Below are 22094 nucleotides of genomic sequence, written 5' to 3' on the forward strand. Positions count from 1 at the left end.
GTTCACTCGGATTGGTGTTTGGACGGCAGTGTTGGTCTGGGGCTGGTCAGGGTCCGGCTGAGTACTTAGTTTCAGTAGCAGCTGACTCTCTCTCTCTCTCTCTCTGCCCCCCTCTCTCTCTGCCCCCCTCTCTCTCTGCCCCCCTCTCTCTCTCTCTCTGCCCCCCTCTCTCTCTCTCTCTCTCTCTCTGCCCCCCTCTCTCTCTCTCTCTGCCCCCCTCTCTCTCTCTCTCTGCCCCCCTCTCTGCCCCTCTCTCTCTCTCTCTCTCTCTCTCTCTCTTTCTGCCCCTCTCTCTCTCTCTCTCTGCCCCTCTCTCTCTCTCTCTCAATTCAATTCAATTCAATTCAATTCAATTCAAATGCTTTATTGGCATGAAAGTTTACAGAGAACCATATTGCCAAAGCTTACATAGCAAAAAGGTACAGTTTTCCAACATTCTGTAGGTGTCAATCGATTTGACATTTGTTGGGTACATACAATATTACTTTTAAACAATATTAATTTTAAACAGTCTTACTTTTAAACAGTCCTCAGGTTGTGACATGTTGTTACATATTTGGCCCCAAGGTATGGTCTGTCTCCTTCTCCCAGGACTAATCTCAATTTTGACAGGTCATCCAATTCCTTGAAATCTGGGTTGTTTGGCTTAGCTTGTTGAATAATATGTTTCTTGATGTGTTGAATTTTTCGCATTTTAGGAGGAAATGCATTTCTGTTTCAACCTCGCCGGCCAGACATTGATCGCATATTCTATTCTCTCTAGGCTGCCAGGATTTCTTGTATCTGCCTTTTTCAATTTCCAGTTGGTGGTCGCTTAGTCTGTACCTGGTGAGGGTCTGTCTCTGTTTTGTGTCTCTGATGGTCGTGAGGTAGTCTGCCAGTTTATAATCTCTTTTAGGGCCCGGTAACATTCTAATCTGCTTTGGCTTTCGGTTATTTTGTTCCAATGTTCCAGGTAGTTTCTTTGCATTGTTTAATGATTTGGTTCACTCGGATTGGTGTTTGGACGGCTGTGTTGGTCTGGGGCTGGTCAGGGTCCGGCTGAGTACTTAGTTTCAGTAGCAGCTGACTCAGGGGACTCTTTTCTGGGTTTAGCTCTTGGGTCTGAAAGGCTTTGAAATGAAGGGTGTCTGGGGAGCTAGATTTGAGGTGATTTAGGAAGTTTAGTGCTCGTTTTTGGATGTTTATTATCAGTGGGTATCTGCCTAGTTCGGCTCTGCATGCATTTGTTGGCGTTTTTCTTTGGGTGCGAAGGATGCTTCGGCAGAATTCTGCATGTAGGGCTTCTATTGTGTGTTTTTCCCATTTAGTGTAGCTTTGGTGATTTAGCGGGCCCCATACTTCACTACCGTACAGTGCAATGGGCAGGATTATGCTGTCAAATATTTTGAGCCAGATTTTGATTGGGATTTGGATGTTGTAGAATTTTCTTTTTATTGCATATAGGGCTCTTCGGCTTTTTCTTTTAGTGCATTCACTGCTATGCTGAAGCTCCCTGATGCTGTAATAGTTAGACCAAGGTAGGTGTAGCTCATAGTGTGTCCTATAGCGGTATCACTGAGGGTAAATTGGTATTTGTTTTCCTGACATCTGGGCCTTTTTTGAAAAATCATGATGTTGGTTTTCTTTAGATTTACTGTTCGAGCCCAATTTTGGCAGTATTTGTCGAGTAGGTCTAGTTGTTGCTGTAATCCCTGTTCTGTGGGAGACAGCAGAACCAGGTCGTCCGCATAGCTGCCCCTCTCTCTCTCTCTCTCTCTGCCCCTCTCTCTCTCTCTGCCCCTCTCTCTCTCTCTCTCTCTCTCTGCCCCTCTCTCTCTCTCTCTCTCTCTCTGCCCCCTCTCTCTCTCTCTTTCTGCCCCTCTCTCTCTCTCTTTCTGCCCCTCTCTCTCTCTCTCTGCCCCTCTCTCTCTCTCTCTGCCCCTCTCTCTCTCTCTCTGCCCCCTCTCTCTCTCTCTCTGCCCCCTCTCTCTCTCTCTCTCTCTTTCTGCCTCTCTCTCTGCCTCTCTCTCTGCCCCTCTGCCCCTCTCTCTCTCTCTCTCTCTCTGCCCCTCTCTCTCTCTCTGCCCCTCTCTCTCTCTCTCTCTGCCCCCCTCTCTCTCTCTCTTTCTGCCCCTCTCTCTCTCTTTCTGCCCCTCTCTCTCTCTCTCTCTGCCCCTCTCTCTCTCTCTCTCTCTGCCCCTCTCTCTCTCTCTGCCCCTCTCTCTCTCTCTCTGCCCCCTCTCTCTCTCTCTCTCTCTTTCTGCCTCTCTCTCTGCCCCTCTCTCTCTCTCTCTGCCCCTCTCTCTCTGCCCCTCTCTCTCTCTCTCTCTCTGCCCCCCTCTCTCTCTCTCTCTCTCTCTCTGCCCCTCTCCAATTCCAATTCCAATTCCAATTAAAATGCTTTATTGGCATGAAAGTTTACAGAGAACCATATTGCCAAAGCTTACATAGCAAAAAGGTACAGTTTTCCAACATTCTGTAGGTGTCAATCGATTTGACATTTGTTGGGTACATACAATATTACTTTTAAACAATATTAATTTTAAACAGTCTTTGTACTTCATTTGGTACGTTCAATATTAATTTTAAACAGTCTTAATTTTAAACAGTCCTCAGGTTGTGACATGTTGTTACATATTTGGCCCCAAGGTATGGTCTGTCTCCTTCTCCTAGGACTAATCTCAATTTTGACAGATCATCCAATTCCTTGAAATCTGGGGTTGTTTGGCTTAGCTTGTTGAATAATATGTTTCTTGATGTGTTGAATTTTTCGCATTTTAGGAGGAAATGCATTTCTGTTTCAACCTCGCCAGCCAGACATTGATCGCATATTCTATTCTCTCTAGGCTGCCAGGATTTCTTGTATCTGCCTTTTTCAATTTCCAGTTGGTGGTCGCTTAGTCTGTACCTGGTGAGGGTCTGTCTCTGTTTTGTGTCTCTGATGGTCGTGAGGTAGTCTGCCAGTTTATATTCTCTTTTTAGGGCCCGGTAACATTCTAATCTGCTTTGGCTTTCGGTTACTTTGTTCCAATGTTCCAGGTAGGTTTCTTTGCATTTTTAATGATTTGGTTCACTCGGATTGGTGTTTGGGCGGCTGTGTTGGTCTGGGGCTGGTCAGGGTCCGGCTGAGTACTTAGTTTCCGTAGCAGCTGACTCAGGGGACTCTTTTCTGGGTTTAGCTCTTGGGTCTGAAAGGCTTTGAAATGAAGGGTGTCTGGGGAGCTAGATTTGAGGTGATTTAGGAAGTTTAGTGCTCGTTTTTGGATGTTTATTATCAGTGGGTATCTGCCTAGTTCGGCTCTGCATGCATTTGTTGGCGTTTTCCTTTGGGTGCGAAGGATGCTTCGGCAGAATTCTGCATGTAGGGCTTCTATTGTATGTTTTTCCCATTTAGTGTAGCTTTGGTGATTTAGCGGGCCCCATACTTCACTACCGTACAGTGCAATGGGCAGGATTATGCTGTCAAATATTTTGAGCCAGATTTTGATTGGGATTTGGATGTTGTAGAATTTTCTTTTTATTGCATATAGGGCTCTTCGGGCTTTTTCTTTTAGTGCATTCACTGCTATGCTGAAGCTCCCTGATGCTGTAATAGTTAGACCAAGGTAGGTGTAGCTCATAGTGTGTCCTATAGTGATATCACTGAGGGTAAACTGGTATTTGTTTTCCTGACATCTGGGCCTTTTTTGAAAAATCATGATGTTGGTTTTCTTTAGATTTACTGTTAGAGCCCAATTTTGGCAGTATTTGTCGAGTAGGTCTAGTTGTTGCTGTAATCCCTGTTCTGTGGGAGACAGCAGAACCAGGTCGTCCCTCTCTCTCTCTCTCTCTCTCTCTCTTTCTGCCCCTCTCTCTCTCTCTGCCCCTCTCTCTCTCTCTCTGCCCCTCTCTCTCTCTCTCTCTGCCCCCCTCTCTCTCTCTCTCTGCCCCCCTCTCTCTCTCTCTGCCCCCCTCTCTCTCTCTCTCTCTGCCTCTCTCTCTCTGCCCCCTCTCTCTCTCTCTTTCTGCCTCTCTCTCTCTCTCTCTCCCCCTCTCTCTCTCTCTCTGCCCCCCTCTCTCTCTCTCTCTCTCTCTCTCTGCCCCCCTCTCTCTCTCTGCCCCCCTCTCTCTCTCTCTCTGCCCCCCTCTCTCTCTCTCTCTCTCTCTCTGCCCCCCTCTCTCTCTCTCTCTCTTTCTGCCCCTCTCTCTCTCTCTCTGCCCCTCTCTCTCTCTCTCTCTGCCCCTCTCTCTCTCTCTCTCTGCCCCTCTCTCTCTCTCTGCCCCTCTCTCTCTCTCTCTCTGCCCCCCTCTCTCTCTCTCTCTCTCTCTGCCCCTCTCTCTCTCTCTCTCTCTGCCCCTCTCTCTCTGCCCCTCTCTCTCTGCCTCTCTCTCTCTGCCCCCTCTCTCTCTCTCTTTCTGCCTCTCTCTCTCTCTCTCCCCCCCTCTCTCTCTCTCTCTCTCTCTCTCTGCCCCCCCCTCTCTCTCTCTCCCCCGAAGCCGAGCCCCAGTGACACGGCCGGGATTGGGATTCAGTCTGACGAGAGCAGTGGCGATGAATCGACACCGCCGATTCGGGGTTGGGGGCTTGGGGCAGCGGGACCCTGACATTTACGCAGTGATTTCTGGAGGTCTTCTTTGAAAAGAGGTAAAGTGAGAAAATGGTCGGGGGAATTTTAACTTTCATCACTGGCGAAAAACGGGTGATAGCGACCCGACCGCTTGTGGGCGGATTGTAAATTGAGGGTGGGGGGTGGGGGGTGGGCGTATAAATCGGACGGCCGAATCACTATCACCTGTATTACGCCTGGGGGATTCAAGTTAAAATTGCCCCCCCTGTGTTTAAAACTGAGAGTAAACTGCTAGTTCTAGGCAATCTGTGAAAGCAAATCTCTACAAACATGTATCACACTCGCTGGGGGGATGACCGACGTAGCTGATTGCAACTGGAGGCAGAGGAACAGCCGGTTAATGAAAATGTTATAACGTCAGAGGCTCAGAGACGTCATTGCAGCCGTCTATCATCTTAGCAAAAGGATCGAGGCTGTGCTGCTATTCTCAGCAGAGCTGCATTCGTCAGATTATCTCAGCAGCTATTTCTGTTCTCCTTGGCCTGGTTATCTGATCGCCTCTTGCTGCACTAGCTGTGGGGAATAGAGCAAGGAACAGCTCCTCGAGAATAAGAATCTGATTTAGTCTGACTGCACGTGTCGGGTCAACAGACTCCGTGCCTTTATCCAGACCCCAGCCCTCAAGATACGAATTCTCTTCTTGATTAAGCATCGCTGATTGTAATTGCTCAACCATTGGTGGCTGCCTTCTGTTGCCTGGGCCCTAAGCTCTGGAATTCCCTGCCTAAACCTCTCCGCCTCTCTATCCCTCTCTCCTCCTTTAAGACGCTCCTTAAAACCTACCTCTTTGATCAAGCTTTTGGTCACCTGTCCTAATATCTCCTTACGTGGCTCGGTGTCACATTTTGTTTTATAATACTCCTGTGAAGCGCCTCGGGACGTTTTACTACATTAAAGGCGCTATATAAATACAAGTTGTTGTTGTCCTCTGGTTCTCATTCCTTCTGCCAATGGGAACAGTTTATCTACTCTGTCTGGACCTCTCATGATTTTGAACACCTCTATCAAATCTCCTCTCACACTTCTCTGCTCTAAGGAGAACAACCCCAGTTTCTCCAGTTTATCCACGTAACTGAAGTCCCTCATCCCTGGTAAATTCTCGTAAATTTTTTCTGCACCCTCTCTAAGGCCTTCACATCCTTCCTAAAGTGCGGTGTCCAGAATTGGACACAATACTCCAGATGAGGCCGAACCACTGTTTTATAAAGGTTCATCATAACTTGCTTTTGTACTCTATGCTTCTATTCATGAAGCCCAGGATCCCGTATGCTTTTTAACCACTTTCTCAACCTGCTCTGCCACCTTCAATGATTTGTGCACACATACCCCCAGATCTCTCTGTTCATGCACTCTCTTTAGAATTGTACCCTTTAGTTTATATTGCCTCTCCTCGTTCTTCCTACCAAAATGTATCACATCACACTTTTCTGCGTTAAATTTCATCTGCCACGTGTCCGCCCATTTCACCAGCCTGTCTCTTTTCCTGAAGTCTATCATTCTCCTCCTCACTGTTCACTATATTTCCAAGTTTTGTGTCATCTGCAAATTTTGAATTTGTGCCCTGTACACCCACGTCCAGTCAATAATATATATCAAGAAAAGCAGTGGTCCTAGAACTGACCCCTGGGGAACACCACTGTATACCTTCCTCCAGTCCGAAAAACAACCGTTCACCACTACTCTCTGTTTCCTGTCACTTAGCCAATTCCGTATCCCTAAGTAGACGAGGGAGAAAGGAATAGAAGGATACGCTGATGGGGTGGGAGGAGGCTCGATTCGAGCATAAACACCGGCACGGACCTGTTGAGTCATCGTGTAATTACAGAAATGTCTCAAAACCAGGAATAATAAAATTAACTGTCTCTGAGGGTGGGGCTTTTACGATAGTTCCCTTTCCCTTCTATGTTGGTAAAAATATGAAGGGCAGTAACAAGGCTGTAGACACATTGGTAGAAGAGGGATAGTCCTGGTACAGATGGCCTCTCCGACCGTGCAGCGCTCCCTCAGTACTGCCCCTCCGACCGTGCGGCGCTCCCTCAGTACTGCCCCTCCGACCGTGCGGCGCTCCCTCAGTACTGCCCCTCTGACAGTGCGGCGCTCCCTCGGTGTCAGCCTAGATTTTGGATTCAAGTCTCTGGAGTGGGACTTGAACCTACAATCCTCTGACTCGGAGGTGAGTGCTACCCTCTGAGCCACAGTGCTCTCTGAGACCTTGTGTTCTACCCCCCTGGCTTGAAGATCAACCCAGTATTTTTAGTAATAAAGGACCCTTTGATGTAAAGAGCTTGAGTCGACTCCCACAAAGCCTCCTGCCAGGGCAATGAACTCCGCAGCGCTGTTGTAACCTGTTGTTGGCTCCCGCACCATATAAAGCAGTTTCTCAATGCACCGAGAGATCGGGGTGTGACAGCAAGTTAGCTGCAATTAAAGAGATTGTGTGAAAGGCGAATGGAATCACAACAGGTCACTTTCAAACAGCCCATGCGTACTGGGCAGGGCCTCCAGGAACACGCTCCAAATTTATTTCATTGGTGAGGCCTTGAAACTCTGGACGTTCCACAAAATGATTCATCTTGGGGCAGAGACGGGGAGAGAGAGAGAAAGAGTTCACTGGAGCGGTTCAGTGATTCCCCTCTTTACAGAAATTATGAAATCAAAATTCTCCCACTAGATACAAGGCCTCTCGTTGGTTTATTCATTGTGTTTGTACTACAGGAGTAGCCTAGTGTGCACTGTCCTCTATTGCCGTTAGCCTCAGCACCTCAGGTTAGGAAGGGAGAATATATCAGCCAGGCCCCTGCTCCTGATCTCCATGCAGTGGCTCTTGCTGCAGTGTGTGTGTGTGTGTGAGGGGGTTAGGCTTAGCTGTGATGCCCCTGTGGTCGAACAGCATGTTGACACTTGCTGTCTAAAGAATGGCCACCGGGTGAGGTGCCATTGGGGCAGGAACCCCAGGCGTAGGGGTCAGTGTTGCAGACTGAAAATATCTCCCTTGGAGCCTGGCATTTTCCAGCACTTGTTTTCCCGAGTGGGGGGCAGTTTACTCCGCAGGTTACAGAGAAGGATTAGTATTTCCAGGGTAGGGGAGTGTTGAGGGAACAGTGATCTTTCAATAAAATGCCAGCACTGAAAGTCATAAGATGGATTTAAAGGGAACAGGAGCAGAGATAATCAGCCTCGATCTTGGGGCAAATTCAAGAGGAATTTCAATGCTTGCTCGATCTTTAGTGCTTGGGCCAACGATCCCGATTCCCTGAATTACAGGCTGTACCTCCCTCTGAAGTTCAAAAATTAAAACTCGGTTATGATAAACGTGGAGAAGCAGCAGCTCGGAGTCCCAGTAACGATCGGTCCCAGTCAATCGACGTGAGTGGTACAGGACTGCATTCTGCACTCATGCTCGAAACGCATGTGTGTCACTTCCAGTAAATGGGTTCTGTTGGGATTGACCTCTGCTGATAGGAAAATAGTCACTCAACCCCCAGTCAGAAGGCCGTGGGTTTGAACCCCACTCCAGAGACTTGAGCACAAAATCTAGGCTGACACTCCAGGGCAGTACTGAGGGAGCGCCGCACCCCGGGGAGCCATACCCCCGGGAGAGTCGGCGCTCCTGGGAATCCGTACCCCGGGGAGAGTCGGCGCCCCTGGGGACCTGTACTCCGGGGAAAGTCATCGCTTGTGGAGACCCGTACCCCGGGGAGAGTCATCACCCATGGGGACCCGTACCCCGGGGAGAGTCGGCGCTCGTGATGACCTGTACCCCGGAGAGAGTCAGCGCCCGTAGGGACCCGTACCCCGGGGAGAGTCATCACCCCTGGGGACCCGTACCCCGGGGAGAGTCGGCGCCCCTGGGGACCCGTACCCCGGAGAGAGTCGGCGCCCCTGGGGACCCGTACCCCGGGGAGAGTCGGCGCCCCTGGGGACCCGTACCCCGGGGAGAGTCGGCGCTCGTGGTGACCCGTACCCCGGGGAGAGTCGGCGCTCGTGGTGACCCGTACCCCGGGGAGAGTCGGCGCTCGTGGTGACCCGTACCCCGGGGAGAGTCGGCGCTCGTGGTGACCCGTACCCCGGGGAGAGTCGGCGCTCGTGGTGACCCGTACCCCGGGGAGAGTCGGCGCTCGTGGTGACCCGTACCCCGGGGAGAGTCGGCGCTCGTGGTGACCCGTACCCCGGGGAGAGTCGGCGCTCGTGGTGACCCGTACCCCGGGGAGAGTCGGCGCTCGTGGTGACCCGTACCCCGGGGAGAGTCGGCGCTCGTGGTGACCCGTACCCCGGGGAGAGTCGGCGCTCGTGGTGACCCGTACCCCGGGGAGAGTCGGCGCTCGTGGTGACCCGTACCCCGGGGAGAGTCGGCGCTCGTGGTGACCCGTACCCCGGGGAGAGTCGGCGCTCGTGGTGACCCGTACCCCGGGGAGAGTCGGCGCTCGTGGTGACCCGTACCCCGGGGAGAGTCGGCGCTCGTGGTGACCCGTACCCCGGGGAGAGTCGGCGCTCGTGGTGACCCGTACCCCGGGGAGAGTCGGCGCTCGTGGTGACCCGTACCCTGGTGATGTTGGTGCCCGCGGTGACCTGTACCCTGTGCATGTCTGCACCTTCGTTAGAAATGGAGAGTAAAGCTCAGGTCGGGGGGGGGGATCTCAGATGTTCAGCACTTGTCGGGTTAATGAGTCTCCGTGTTGGGACATGTTTAATTGGAGTTTCTTTTGTTTTGTGCTCGGAGCTGAGAACATTGAGTCCTGGGATTAGTGGCGTTGTTAATGTTTACTCTGACTGTGATTAAAGTGTTTGTTCCACCCGCTTGTGTTTATCATTTCCAAATAACTCAAAGCCCGAACGGACTCCATCTGGGAGACTATTATTTCTCAGAACATTTAAAAATTCCAATTTAATCCTTTTTCCTATTTTTTGTTTTTCAGAATTCTAAAACCAGCCAGGGGCTTGTGGGGCTTCGGAATCTGGGCAACACCGTGAGTTTTATTTTTCAGTAGAAAACGGATTAACTTGATTTGTGGATAATCCCCAGGAACTGGCATTTATTTAAGAATGTGTTTTGTAGTTTTTTTGTTTGGTTTAAAGGAGCATCGTTTCCAACGGGGTCGGGCCATGTTAGCCGGGGCCGGGCGGGATCAGCCGGGGTCGGGAGGGGTCAGATGGTATCGGCGAGATCAGGAGGGGTCGGGCAGGTCCATGGGCTATGGCCGACCACCTTTCCTTTCCCCAATAGCCGTATGTGAGACTAGACAGTCCGTGGTGATTGGCTATTTCACTGTGGGGGGCATCACATCTCAGTCTAATCTAGTTCTGACCCCAAATCCAGTCACTGGAGTGAGCAGGAGCAGGAGCCCTGGGTGATTCCTCTCCCCTCCCATCGCCCTGGGCACTGAAGGTTATTGTAACAGTCACTGTCCCCCAGCTGGGAGCAAGGATGGAAAGCTGGGATTTCTGGGTCTGTAAGGTGACACTGGGGAATGGATTTACCAGCTGGTGAGTTTAGGGGTTGTGAATCCGGTTGTAATGCAGTGGGGTGGAGCTCGCTGTGTTGGAAGATGATGTGTGGGTCTGGTATTTACACAGCAGTGTCACCGATTGGACAAGGAGACTCAGCGGGGAACAGTGAAAGTGCAAGGTAGCTCGTGAATCAAACCCAAAACAGCGTGTGTGTTGGTTAAACAGCTGCTGGATGTTGCTGTGTTGTGGGAATGGTGGCTCGGGATTTGCAAACACCTGTATCCGAGACACCTGTCTTTGCATCTCTGTTTTATAAACGAGCTGAGGTGTGAGGTCTGTTAATCCGAGCTGTGTTTAAACAAGGCTCTTAAAAGCAAATCCTCAGGGGCAGGCAAGCTACAGGGTGGAGGAAGGCAGAGGGCGGAGTGAAGGAAAGTAGATCAGGGGCCGGTGCATCTCGCTCGGTGCTTTAACTCCTTCAAGGGTTTTAAGGGCACCTACACCCTACCTGAGTATCCCGCTGGATATCAACCCGGAATTCCGAGCCGGAGCTCTGGTCTCCACTCGCCGGGACAGTCTGGAGTGATGTTCGAACCTGAGATTTCACTCAGAGGGAATGAGATATGGGTGATGGGAAACAGGAGGATAGAGTGTGTGAAATGGACATGTCCCTGGACTCTGTTGCAGTAGTTTTATTTTCCTGTTCCATCTCCTTAAATGGGGGATTGCACCACTCAATAACTGCAGAGCATAAACGCTGCGACTGCCTGAAGGAGCCAGTCTGATGTTTGTTTGCTTGGTTTTAAGAGATGAACAGGTGACGACTGCTAGTCTCTCCCCGGAGTGCGAAAGCTGCCCGTGGCACCATGGCACTGCCCGAGAGAGGTGCAGCTTATCCCATGTAGAATAGCCCAGAGCTCCCAGTCTGTGCTAGGTGTTAGCGCTGGTCTCGATTCACTCCATCCTGCCAATCTCAGCGTGAATTCCACCTGCTCCCCTCGCCTCCCTTTCATCGCATAGTCATTAACGTTCCTTTTCTCCGTGTCCTTTTTTTTAACTGCAGTGTTTCATGAACTCCATTCTGCAGTGTCTGAGCAACACCCGGGAGCTGCGAGATTATTGCATCCAGAACACTTACCGGCGCGAGCTCAACAACCGGAGCCGCACCAGCACCGCACTCATGGAGGGTAAGTGCTCCTGGTAAACATGCCCGAGTGTTGGCCGAGGGCTGCAGGGAAGCCGCTCAATCTCTGCCTCTGAAACCAGCCGTCCCACAATTGCTTCAAAGTGGAGCAAAATGAGTCACAGTTCTGCGCCTGGCCTCTTGTGTTTCTCGAATACGGTCCCCACGCTTGCACCATCTGGAATACCGCCAACCGTTCCGCATCACCATGGGCACCTCTTAAAACATATTGGGCCAGAATTTGCTGCCACAATAGCGCTGAGTTTAATGGTGCCCGCCGTTATTAATGTGTAAATCGTTCAGCAACTTGTGACGAGGAAGAGATTTCCCGTGAATTGCGAATCGCCACAAGTTTCTGGACGATTTGCGCCGCTCTGCCGTTAGCCTCACGAAAACTGCAGCTCGTCCTGGACCTCCCCGTGAGTTTCATGAAATTCCGAGATCCCAGATGCCCTGTTGCCCTCGCCGCGCTGCGCTGAGCTCGCACTTCCAGCAAGTTACGGCGCAGAAACATTTTGGAGCTGGGGGAGTGAGGGAGGGGCTGGGGGAGTGAGGGAGCGGCTGGGGGAGTGAGGGAGCGGCTGGGGGAGTGAGGGAGGGGCTGGGGGAGAGGGTGAGTGCGAGGGGGGTGAAGGGTTGGGCATCCATCCGTTACTGACCTTCACACTGAGAGACAGCCTCTGGCAACTGGAGGAAGTAAATGGAACAGGAGGGAAATTTAGTGGTAATTTAATAATTAATATTCTGGGCTCCTATTGCTTTGTGGGACCTTGGTCTATTTATATTCCTTTAAATTCTCAGTTGTTCAGACCAGAATCCTTCTGCCCGTTGCTGAGTTGCGTAACGCCCCAGGAAATGCACAATTCGCGAATCACTGTCCAAACGGCCTCCCTCCCTCTGGTTATCGGACTGGGACTTTGTTCTGTTTTATTGCTTCCCTTTTTAGTCTTTCAAAAATAACTGGGATTGTTCTTGGAGCAGAAAAGATTAATGACAAGATTTAGTGCAGGTATTCAAATTTAGGAGGAGTTTTGATAGACAAATGAAGAGAAACTGTTTCCAGTGGCAGGAGGGTCAGTAACCAGAGGACACAGATTGAAGGTGATTGGAAAAAGAACCAGAGGGGAGATGAGATTTTTTTTACGGGGCGAGTTGTTGTGATCTGGAATGCGCTGCCTGAAAGAGCAGATTCAATAATAACTTTCAAAAGGGAATTGGATCCATACTTGATTGGGAGAAATTTTGCAGGGCTACGGGGAACGAGCAGGGGAGTGGGATTAATTGGCGAGCTCTTCCAAAGAGCTGGCACAGGCATGATGGGCCGAATGACCACCTCCTGTGCTTAATGGTTCTATAATAACACTTACAATAATTTGCAAGTACTCCTCGACCTGTGCTGGCAAATCCCACGAAAGCTCATAGCCCTCTGTTCTCTCCTGCAGAATTCGCAAAGTTACTGCAGGCGCTGTGGACATCCTCCAGCAACGATCCCATCAGTCCCTCCGAGTTCAAAACACAAATCCAGAAATATGCCCCGCGATTCGTGGGCTACAAGTAAGTAATGGCCAAAAGGTATATAATAGTCAGGGCTGAAACCTGTCCACACCGTTCCTGCCACCAGGAGGCGGCCCTGAGTCTCGCTCCCTTGTGTTGAAGCTCCTCCGAGTCCTGGGTGGTGGTGAAAGGCACAATATAAATGCACGTTCGTCCGTTCTTCCTCACCCGACCTTGTATTGAAATATTTTTGCTCACTCAGTCAACAGGACGCCCAGGAGTTTCTCCGTTTCCTGCTGGATGGGCTACACAATGAAGTGAACAGAGTGTCGGTGCGGTCCAAGGCCGTGGCGGAGGACCTCGATCACCTGCGGTAAGTGTCGGCAGTCTGTCCGTGCGATCTGTGCCGTTCAGTTAATCCTGTTGAAGCCGCCTGCTCGCAGATTACTTCAAGTGGTTTGGTTTGAGCCGAGTGGTTTAGTTCCATTCCGTGCAAGATCCAGTTCACAATCTTACCACTTCACTTTAACCCTAGGGAGACACGCGGTCTTTTATTCCCCTAAGATTCTAGTTTCGTAGAATTTACAGCACAGAAACAGGCCATTCAGCCCAACTGGTCCGTGCCGGTGTTTATGCTCCACACGAGCCTCCTCCCACCCTCTTCATCTCACCCCATCAGCATATCCTTCTATTCCTTTCTCCGTCATGTGCTTATCGAGCTTCCCCTTAAATGCATCTCTACTATTCGCCTCAACCACTCCCTGTGGTAGTGAGTTCTGATAAATTGTCTTCTCTATTTCATCCCTGCCCCTCGCAAAGATAACTTCCTAGTAACTCTTTCCATTTTACCTTCCCAATTTAGCCAACCTGCTCCCAATCATCTTCCAGCAACTTTCTTGAGTCAACCACTGGGGTGATTAAACTGCTGATTGTATTTTTCATTCAGCTGGGAGGGAGGAGTACGATGTACCTCTGCTCCTCGTTCCCCCCGACATCATAGCTAACACGCACACAACTGTTTTCAAATTCAGCATTGGGAAGTTTTTCTAATTAATAAAAAATTTAGGAAAATCTAATAGGTAGTATTTTATTATAAAAATACTCTCCGCTTGTTCTATATTGAAAGATGTTGGTGTCTGATGTGGGCACTCGGTTTAAACTTTCCTCTCCCCTCTAGTGATGATGAAAAGGGGAGAAGAATGTGGAAGAAATACCTGGAGAGAGAAGACAGTCGGATTGTAGGTGAGTGCAGCACATTCAGGCTTACACATGCATGGAATCAGCTACACGTGTGCGATTGTACAGATCAGAATTGTGAAAATTGAGGGGGGGTGGGGGAGTCAGATTTTTGCACATCAGTAACAACTTTGCTGGTTTCTGTTTTTCAGACCATTTTGTGGGCCAGTTGAAAAGCTCCCTGACCTGCAGTGAGTGCGGCTATTGCTCCACTGTATTCGACCCCTTCTGGGACCTGTCCCTGCCCATCTCGAAGGTGCGATACCACCGTTACTGACCGGTGCCAGCCCATGAATGCATATTAACAAATAAAATTCTCTGCTGTGTTGCCTTTACCCAAACACCTTGATTGCCGCTGCGATTCTGCAGTGTAAATGTCCCCAAAAGTTACAAGGGAGTTTTTACAGGATGTAGTTACATCAGGTTCACGTTCAGGACCGGCTGCCAAGTGTGAGATGGTCGCGAAGCGGGGTTGCGTACCGGGGGGAAGCAGCGATGCAGAGAAAGTTACAGCACCTGACAAACAACAGGGAAGTCCACTGTTCATGGGGCTGCTAATATTCAGATGGTATCTGACCACAGGAACATCCTTACCTGTAGCCAATGTCCAGGAAACAGCCATGCTGCCTTCATTCTACACAGTCACACTTAGGACAGAGGGGAAACACTGGGGGTTGACCGTTAGAACAGGCTTAACTTCTGCGTCCATGGCTACTGATGCCTACAGTAGAGGGGTGAATCCTGAGCATCTGCTTTTCTATTCATTCGCAAGATGTGGGCAAGGCTGACATTTAATGCCTATTTGATGCAACTGAGTGTCTCACTGGGCTAATTTCAGAGGGCAGTTAAGAATTAACCATGTTGGTGTGGGACTGGAGTCACGTGTAGGCCCAGACCGGGTAAGGATGGCAGGTTTCCGTCCCTAAAGGGCATTAGTGAACCAGTTGGGTTTTTATGACAAGCCGACAGCTTCAGGGTCACTTTTACTGGGTTTTCTTTTATTTCCAGAATTCAACTGAATTAAAATTCTCAAACTGCCCTGGTGGGATTTGATATCATGTTTCCCGGCTCATTAGTTAACGTTTCTGGAGTACTGTTCCAGTAATCTAACCACTACAACACTGGACCCCTTACTGTGCTACATCTGGCAGCTCCCATGGGCGCAATGTGTGCTGTCCAGCTCTAGCACGGTGTAAGTGTGTGTGCAAAGGGCAGTGGCTGTGTGCGGTGCTTGGAATGGTCCTCACGAGGTGTGGGAGTTTCATCTTGGGTTTATGTCATGGTCGACGGGCCCTGGAAAAAATGCAAGCAACTTTTGCCTTCTCCTGCCTCCTGATGTCAGCAAACCCCTTCCTCATTGGCAGCTGGAACTGGAGCCAGGGTGACTGATTAACAATCTCACTCGATGCAGCTGGCACCTGTACTTTTACTGGAAGGAAGTCTTTAGCCTTCCATTAGTACAGCAGAACCTCCAACTCCTCAGTATTAAAGGGAGCAGCGCTCCTGTGAGCAGTTAGCCCATTTTTTTCTGTCACCATCGTAACGTCCCTTTTAATGGCGTGCTGCAGCCCTTTAAGCGCTGTTGCCTTGCCGGATTTTGCTCTCCCTAGCCAAGTGCGTTTTGGGCAAGCTCTTTGTGTGTCAATTGAAATTAGGATGAAGGACTCTAAGTGCAAAGGTCAGTGCGACCCGACCCCTCCGCTGCCAACTCAGCCCATTTTTGGTGTTTGCGTAAAATCAGTTTGTAATGTTTGACTTTGCTGATTTGTTATCAACAGTTTTCCTAAAATGTTCTGCGTTGCTTATTAATCCCCGGCTGTCGCTCCTATTGCAGAAAGGTTACGGTGAAGTTTCGCTGATGGATTGTATAAGACTGTTCACCAAAGAGGATGTTCTGGATGGAGATGAAAAGCCGGTGAGTTGACCTTTGCTCTCCCGATGGTCAGTCAGAGTTTTGCCACTTGTGCGGAAAGTGCTTGAGGTTGACTGTTAGCAACCAAGTTTTTAAAAATTCATTCTCTGGATGTGGGTGGCACTGGCAAGGCCTGAATTTATTGCCCATCCCTAATTGCCCTTGAGCTGGTGGTAGTGAGCCGCCGCCACCTTGAACCGCTGCAGTCTGTGATGAAGGCACTCCCACAGTGCTGATAGGAAGGGCAAGGGGTCACAGCAGAGCGTGAGGTCCTGATTTTTGGGCAGGCCATGTGAGGATTGTTGGGAAGAGGAGATAACAGTTCAAGGTCGGGCTCAAACTCCATTTCAACTCTGACTTAAAAAGGAGGAAATATTTAAAAGTAAGAGGTTAATCCGAAAGACAAACTCTCAGAACCCAAAATGGGAAAATGGGTTCTGCCTGCAAACCACAGCTTCCAGGGCCATGGTGATCAGAATTATTCCCTGGGGAGGCCCACTTTCCCCCCCCCCCCCCCGATACTTGGGGGACTGCGGAATAACGTTAAAGGGCTCGATCCCGCTGAATATCCTGACTAGGGGTCAGTCCAGACAAGAATGGGCTTAGTTTGGAGTGAGGACGGTTTATCAAATCAAATCAACTTTTATTGTCATTGTTAGTGCACAAGTGCAGTACAACGAAATGTAGGCTTGCGGCTCCCGAGAGTGTACAATTTGGATTAGGACACTTAAACATTTCAACATACATTTGTACATATATATTAGCATAAATATGACCATAATAAAGTGCATCGGCAGATGTGCAGGCTTTAGTGTTTATTTGTGGAGTTCAGTAGGATGACAGCCCTGGGAAAGAAGCTGTTCCTAAATCTGGTCGTACGGGTGCGAATGCATCTGTAGCGTCTTCCAGATGGTAGGAGGGCGAACAGACTGTGGCTGGGGTGGGTAGGGTCTTTGATGATGGACCGTGCCCTCCGTAGGCAGCGTTTCTGATATATATGTTCTATGGTCGGTAGCCGGGTGCCGGTAATCTAGAATCTAGGCCAGAGCATGATTCTTGACAGGGAGAGACTTTCATTTGCTGGATAGAAGATATTTAAAGCCTACTTTGTTTCCCAGAACTCTTCACTCACTCTCACCCCAGGGAAAATAGAGATCAAAGGGCCAGTGTCAAGAATGATGGGATTAACACAATTAACTTAATCGGAACCAACAATCCTTTGCTGAAGGAAGAATATTAGAGATTTGGAGCATGGGTGACTAACGGAAACCAGGATTACTTTCCAAACTCCAGCTGTCTTAAAGGGTAATTGTGGGTCAGCTTAACATCGCCCAGTATCACAGGGCACGTCTGGAAATTGACAAATGAATGTCATTGTTCCTGTGCTCCTGGGGGAACATTCTACACGTGCATGTTTTGTGCTCAATGAGTGCTTGGTATCCATCAACCCTACTTTCCTCCCCTCCTTTCCTGGGAGGATTGATTTGTGCTGGGTATGGGTCTCCCCACCTGCCCATTCTTCATGTGAGCTCAGTGTGTGTCAATGGGATATTCTATCCTAGGGGCATCACAGTCGAGACGAATCCTCTTCTCAGTCGACTGTCGCAGGTGCCCTTCCCAGCACGAGTCACAGAGCAACGATGAGCTGACTGATTCACCTCTCCCGAACCCACAGTTTCCCAACTACCCACCTCTCTGGCATATCAGTTAATTCATAATTTAATGATACCAGGGCTTAGAGGGTTAAATTATGAGGACAGGTTGCATAGCACAGGCTGTATTCCTCTGCGTATAGAAGATTGAGGGATGATCTGACTGACTTGTTTAAAATGTTAATACGGTTAGAGAGAAACTATTTCCTCTGGTGGGAGAATAAAGAACAAGGGGATATAATCTTCTCATTAGAGCCAGGACATTCAGGAGGGAAGCACTTTTCTCTCACAGGGGCTAGTGGAAATCTGGAACTCTCTCCCCAAAGGGCTGTGGATGCTGGGAGTCAATTGGAGCTTTCAAGACTGGGATTGATAGATTTTTGTTGGGTAAGGGTATCAAACGATATGGAGCTAAGGTGGAGAAATGGAGTTGAGGTACAGATCAGCCATGATCTAATTGGATGGTGGAACAGGCTCGAGGGGCTGAATGGCCTCCTCCTGTTCCTGTTTGTAAATTAGCACAGACCAGATATCGAACTCCAACCTTCCTGCTTTGCATTAACTGAATTGTGGGGTGATTTTAATGTGAGGGGACGCAGGTTCCTGTCTCTAACTCCGTGCGTTCTGTGTTCCAGACCTGTTATAGATGCAAAGTCCGAAGAAAATGCACCAAGAAATTCACAATCCAGAAATTCCCAAAGATCCTCGTGCTTCGTATCCTTCTGATAAGTCGCTTCTAGAACATTGTGTTTTTTCTGGCTGGACAGTCCTTATCGCCACTGCACTGAGGTTTAATTTAGTCAGAGTTTATTTAGCGTGGACAGATACTAAGATCTGCTGGAATTGAGGGAATGCGGGACCTGAGCGACAGTAAGTTGGAACAATCTTATTCTCATCTCGAGACCTTAGTTCTAGTCCAGACTGAACTGGTCCTGATGTCTCCCTGATGCCAGTAAGCAGCCCAAGGAGAATGATACTGGATAATTCCAGTCATTCCCAGCTAGAGACGCTCTGCTCTCGCTGAGCACAGTACTCAGGAGTGCTCTCTGTGTCTCATTCTCTGTTTAGTTGTGTCTGTCTTGCTCTCTGTTGTATCTGTTTCTCAATCTCTCTATCTGTTTCTTATCTGTCTCATTCTCGTGCTCTTTATTCACCCTGTTTTATTTTACTGTGTGCCCTCCGATACTGTGCTTTGTTGTCGAGGGCTCTCGTCTCCTGTACAGCAGGCACTGACTCTCGCTGGGGTACAGTTCCACAGGCACTGACTCTCTCGCTGGGGCACAGTTCCACAGGCACTGACTCTCGCTGGGGTACAGTTCCACAGGCACTGACTCTCGCTGGGGTACAGTTCCACAGGCACTGACTCTCTCGCTGGGGTACAGTTCCACAGGCACTGACTCTCGCTGGGGTACAGTTCCACAGGCACTGACTCTCGCTGGGGTACAGTTCCACAGGCACTGACTCTCTCGCTGGGGTACAGTTCCACAGGCACTGACTCTCGCTGGGGTACAGTTCCACAGGCACTGACTCTCGCTGGGGTACAGTTCCACAGGCACTGACTCTCGCTGGGGTACAGTTCCACAGGCACTGACTCTCGCTGGGGTACAGTTCCACAGGCACTGACTCTCGCTGGGGTACAGTTCCACAGGCACTGACTCTCTCGCTGGGGTACAGTTCCACAGGCACTGACTCTCTCGCTGGGGCACAGTTCCACAGGCACTGACTCTCTCGCTGGGGCACAGTTCCACAGGCGCGCGCTCTCTCGCTGGGGCACAGTTCCACAGGCGCGCGCTCTCTCGCTGGGGCACAGTTCCACAGGCGCGCGCTCTCTCGCTGGGGCACAGTTCCACAGGCGCGCGCTCTCTCGCTGGGGCACAGTTCCACAGGCGCGCGCTCTCTCGCTGGGGCACAGTTCCACAGGCGCGCGCTCTCTCGCTGGGGCACAGTTCCACAGGCGCGCGCTCTCTCGCTGGGGCACAGTTCCACAGGCGCGCGCTCTCTCGCTGGGGCACAGTTCCACAGGCGCGCGCTCTCTCGCTGGGGCACAGTTCCACAGGCGCGCGCTCTCTCGCTGGGGCACAGTTCCACAGGCGCGCGCTCTCTCGCTGGGGCACAGTTCCACAGGCGCGCGCTCTCTCGCTGGGGCACAGTTCCACAGGCGCGCGCTCTCTCGCTGGGGCACAGTTCCACAGGCGCGCGCTCTCTCGCTGGGGCACAGTTCCACAGGCGCGCGCTCTCTCGCTGGGGCACAGTTCCACAGGCGCGCGCTCTCTCGCTGGGGCACAGTTCCACAGGCGCGCGCTCTCTCGCTGGGGCACAGTTCCACAGGCGCGCGCTCTCTCGCTGGGGCACAGTTCCACAGGCGCGCGCTCTCTCGCTGGGGCACAGTTCCACAGGCGCGCGCTCTCTCGCTGGGGCACAGTTCCACAGGCGCGCGCTCTCTCGCTGGGGCACAGTTCCACAGGCGCGCGCTCTCTCGCTGGGGCACAGTTCCACAGGCGCGCGCTCTCTCGCTGGGGCACAGTTCCACAGGCGCGCGCTCTCTCGCTGGGGCACAGTTCCACAGGCGCGCGCTCTCTCGCTGGGGCACAGTTCCACAGGCGCGCGCTCTCTCGCTGGGGCACAGTTCCACAGGCGCGCGCTCTCTCGCTGGGGCACAGTTCCACAGGCGCGCGCTCTCTCGCTGGGGCACAGTTCCACAGGCGCCGGGCAATCTCTGGTATCTTGCCAAATTGGCCGTTATTTGCGTGAGTGTGTATACAGTGAGTATTGGGCAGGTTATTGATTGTGTTGAGTCCCAGCTACTCGCCAACCTGGTCACAGCCACTGTCCGCATCTGCCCGTCAGCAGGGCTGGGGGTGGGGTGGGGAGGTGGTGGAGATCCCTGGACTGGTATCAGAAGCAGGAAGTCTGGCTGATTTTCTCACTAACCCGAAAGCGCTGAGCTGGTTATAACGCCCCGACACCCGGGACAGCCCTGGTCCCTGGGGCTGAGGTAGTCATTGGATAATCTCGGCGGAGCCTGTCCTAGTTTCAAACTGTGATTGCTCGGTGTTGCTTAATGTTGTTTCTTGGCTCCTATTCTCATTTTTCCCTTGTTGCTCCTGATTTTGATATCCCACTGAAACTCAGGAATTTGATTTTTTTTTTTACAATGGGTGATCCTTGACTCAGCATTTACTGTAGATTTGAAGCGATTCTCTGAAGCTCGGGTTCGCACCAGTAAACTCTCTACCTTTGTAAATTTTCCCCTGAAGGATCTCGACCTTCGAGAGTTCTCGTCTGAGAACAGTGGTGAGTAACGTGGGACTGCTCGAGATATTCACGGTGTGTAGAGTCCGTACCGATCACCGCACACAGGCATCAATGGCGCGTTGCCGCGTGGCCCTGGCGTGTTGCCGCGTGGCCCTGGCGTGTTGCCGCGCCGATCCTCCAGCCAGTAACCAGACCAAGTCGTCATCCAGTTGCTCAGAGACCGCGCTCGGCAATTTCATGGAGTCGGGAGCACAGTGACTGATGCAGAGCTGCAGGTTTCTCTCGCTGCTCCGTCCCTGAACAGCCCTCAGTTAGAAAAGGTAAAACTGTCGATTTTAGACCGGCCCGTTTAAATGGACACTTCCTGCTTTTTTGGCGCAGGAGGGGGAGAAAGGATACTGACACCAAACACCATGAGAGGGGTTAAATCCAGAAGTTCCTTAATCCAATCTGTATGTAGATGGAAAAAGGATAAAGTTTAATCGAGAGCATCAAAGGAAAGGATTTAACCGATACAGAACCTCTTCCCCACCAGTGCTACGTCATGGAATATTCCTAGAAATAAGTAAAGCTTCTCCCATAGTTACAGGGTAAATCCAATCGGTTGCTATGGGATGGTTGATTAAAATACGGAGGAAAAAAATCTTAATTTTTCATACTTTCTCTTCACAGTTCATGCAGTTTACAATCTCTACGCTGTGTCCAATCACTCGGGCACCACCATGGGCGGCCATTACACCGCGTACTGCAAGAACCCACAGACTGCAGAGTGGTACAACTTTAACGACTCCAGGTGAGCTCCCCCCGGCCCCGTGCTGCCCGCCCATTCTTTTCCCCCCCCCCACCCCTCCGTGCTGTCCGCCCATTCCTCCCCCCCCCCCCCCCCCGCACTAATTCACCAACATCGTGCAGTGAATTACAAAATAAAGAAACATTTTGCCCATTCCCGCCCAGCCTGTAGTGATGCCTGAAGCCGGTTGACTTGGCAACAAGTGAAGGGAGAGGAAGTGAGCAAGTTTGCTATTTAAATATGTAAATACGAGTCGCTCGCAATCAGCGTTCCCACTAAGCTGCGTGGCCGCGTAGTGGTCTAGAGGAACCGCGCAGGCCACTCACTGGCTTTTATAAGGAAGAAACCGTGCATGCGCGAGAATTTGAATGGGCCGCGCAGCCAGTTTAAAGGGACAGCGCAAGAAAAAGAATTAGAGGGAACATTGCTCGTAATAACTGAACTTGGCTGGAGAGTGGCTAAAATCACCCAGGATTCTCCTGCTCGAGTGACCCTCCTAGAAACGACACATTGGGTGAGAGCAAGATCCTGCTGC

At 50.7% G+C, this 22094-nt stretch overlaps 1 protein-coding gene across 3 annotated transcripts in view; it reads left to right on the forward strand.

Moving 5' to 3' along the window:
- Positions 1–22094, forward strand: part of usp2a (ubiquitin specific peptidase 2a) — a 100654-nt gene that overhangs the window by 74050 nt on the left and 4510 nt on the right. For all 3 annotated transcript variants that reach the window (XM_085967655.1, XM_085967654.1, XM_085967653.1), the window contains 10 exons: positions 9506–9556; positions 11101–11224; positions 12663–12774; positions 12977–13087; positions 13892–13956; positions 14103–14206; positions 15785–15865; positions 18150–18228; positions 20701–20808; positions 21442–21562. In XM_085967655.1, coding sequence (XP_085823781.1) covers positions 9506–9556; positions 11101–11224; positions 12663–12774; positions 12977–13087; positions 13892–13956; positions 14103–14206; positions 15785–15865; positions 18150–18228; positions 20701–20808; positions 21442–21562 — 956 coding nt within the window. The remainder of the gene's footprint in view (positions 1–9505; positions 9557–11100; positions 11225–12662; positions 12775–12976; positions 13088–13891; positions 13957–14102; positions 14207–15784; positions 15866–18149; positions 18229–20700; positions 20809–21441; positions 21563–22094) is intronic.

Source organism: Somniosus microcephalus, chromosome 26, assembly GCF_052327205.1.
Source record: "Somniosus microcephalus isolate GS21.2 chromosome 26, FLI_Smic_1.0, whole genome shotgun sequence".
Lineage (NCBI taxonomy): Eukaryota > Metazoa > Chordata > Chondrichthyes > Squaliformes > Somniosidae > Somniosus > Somniosus microcephalus.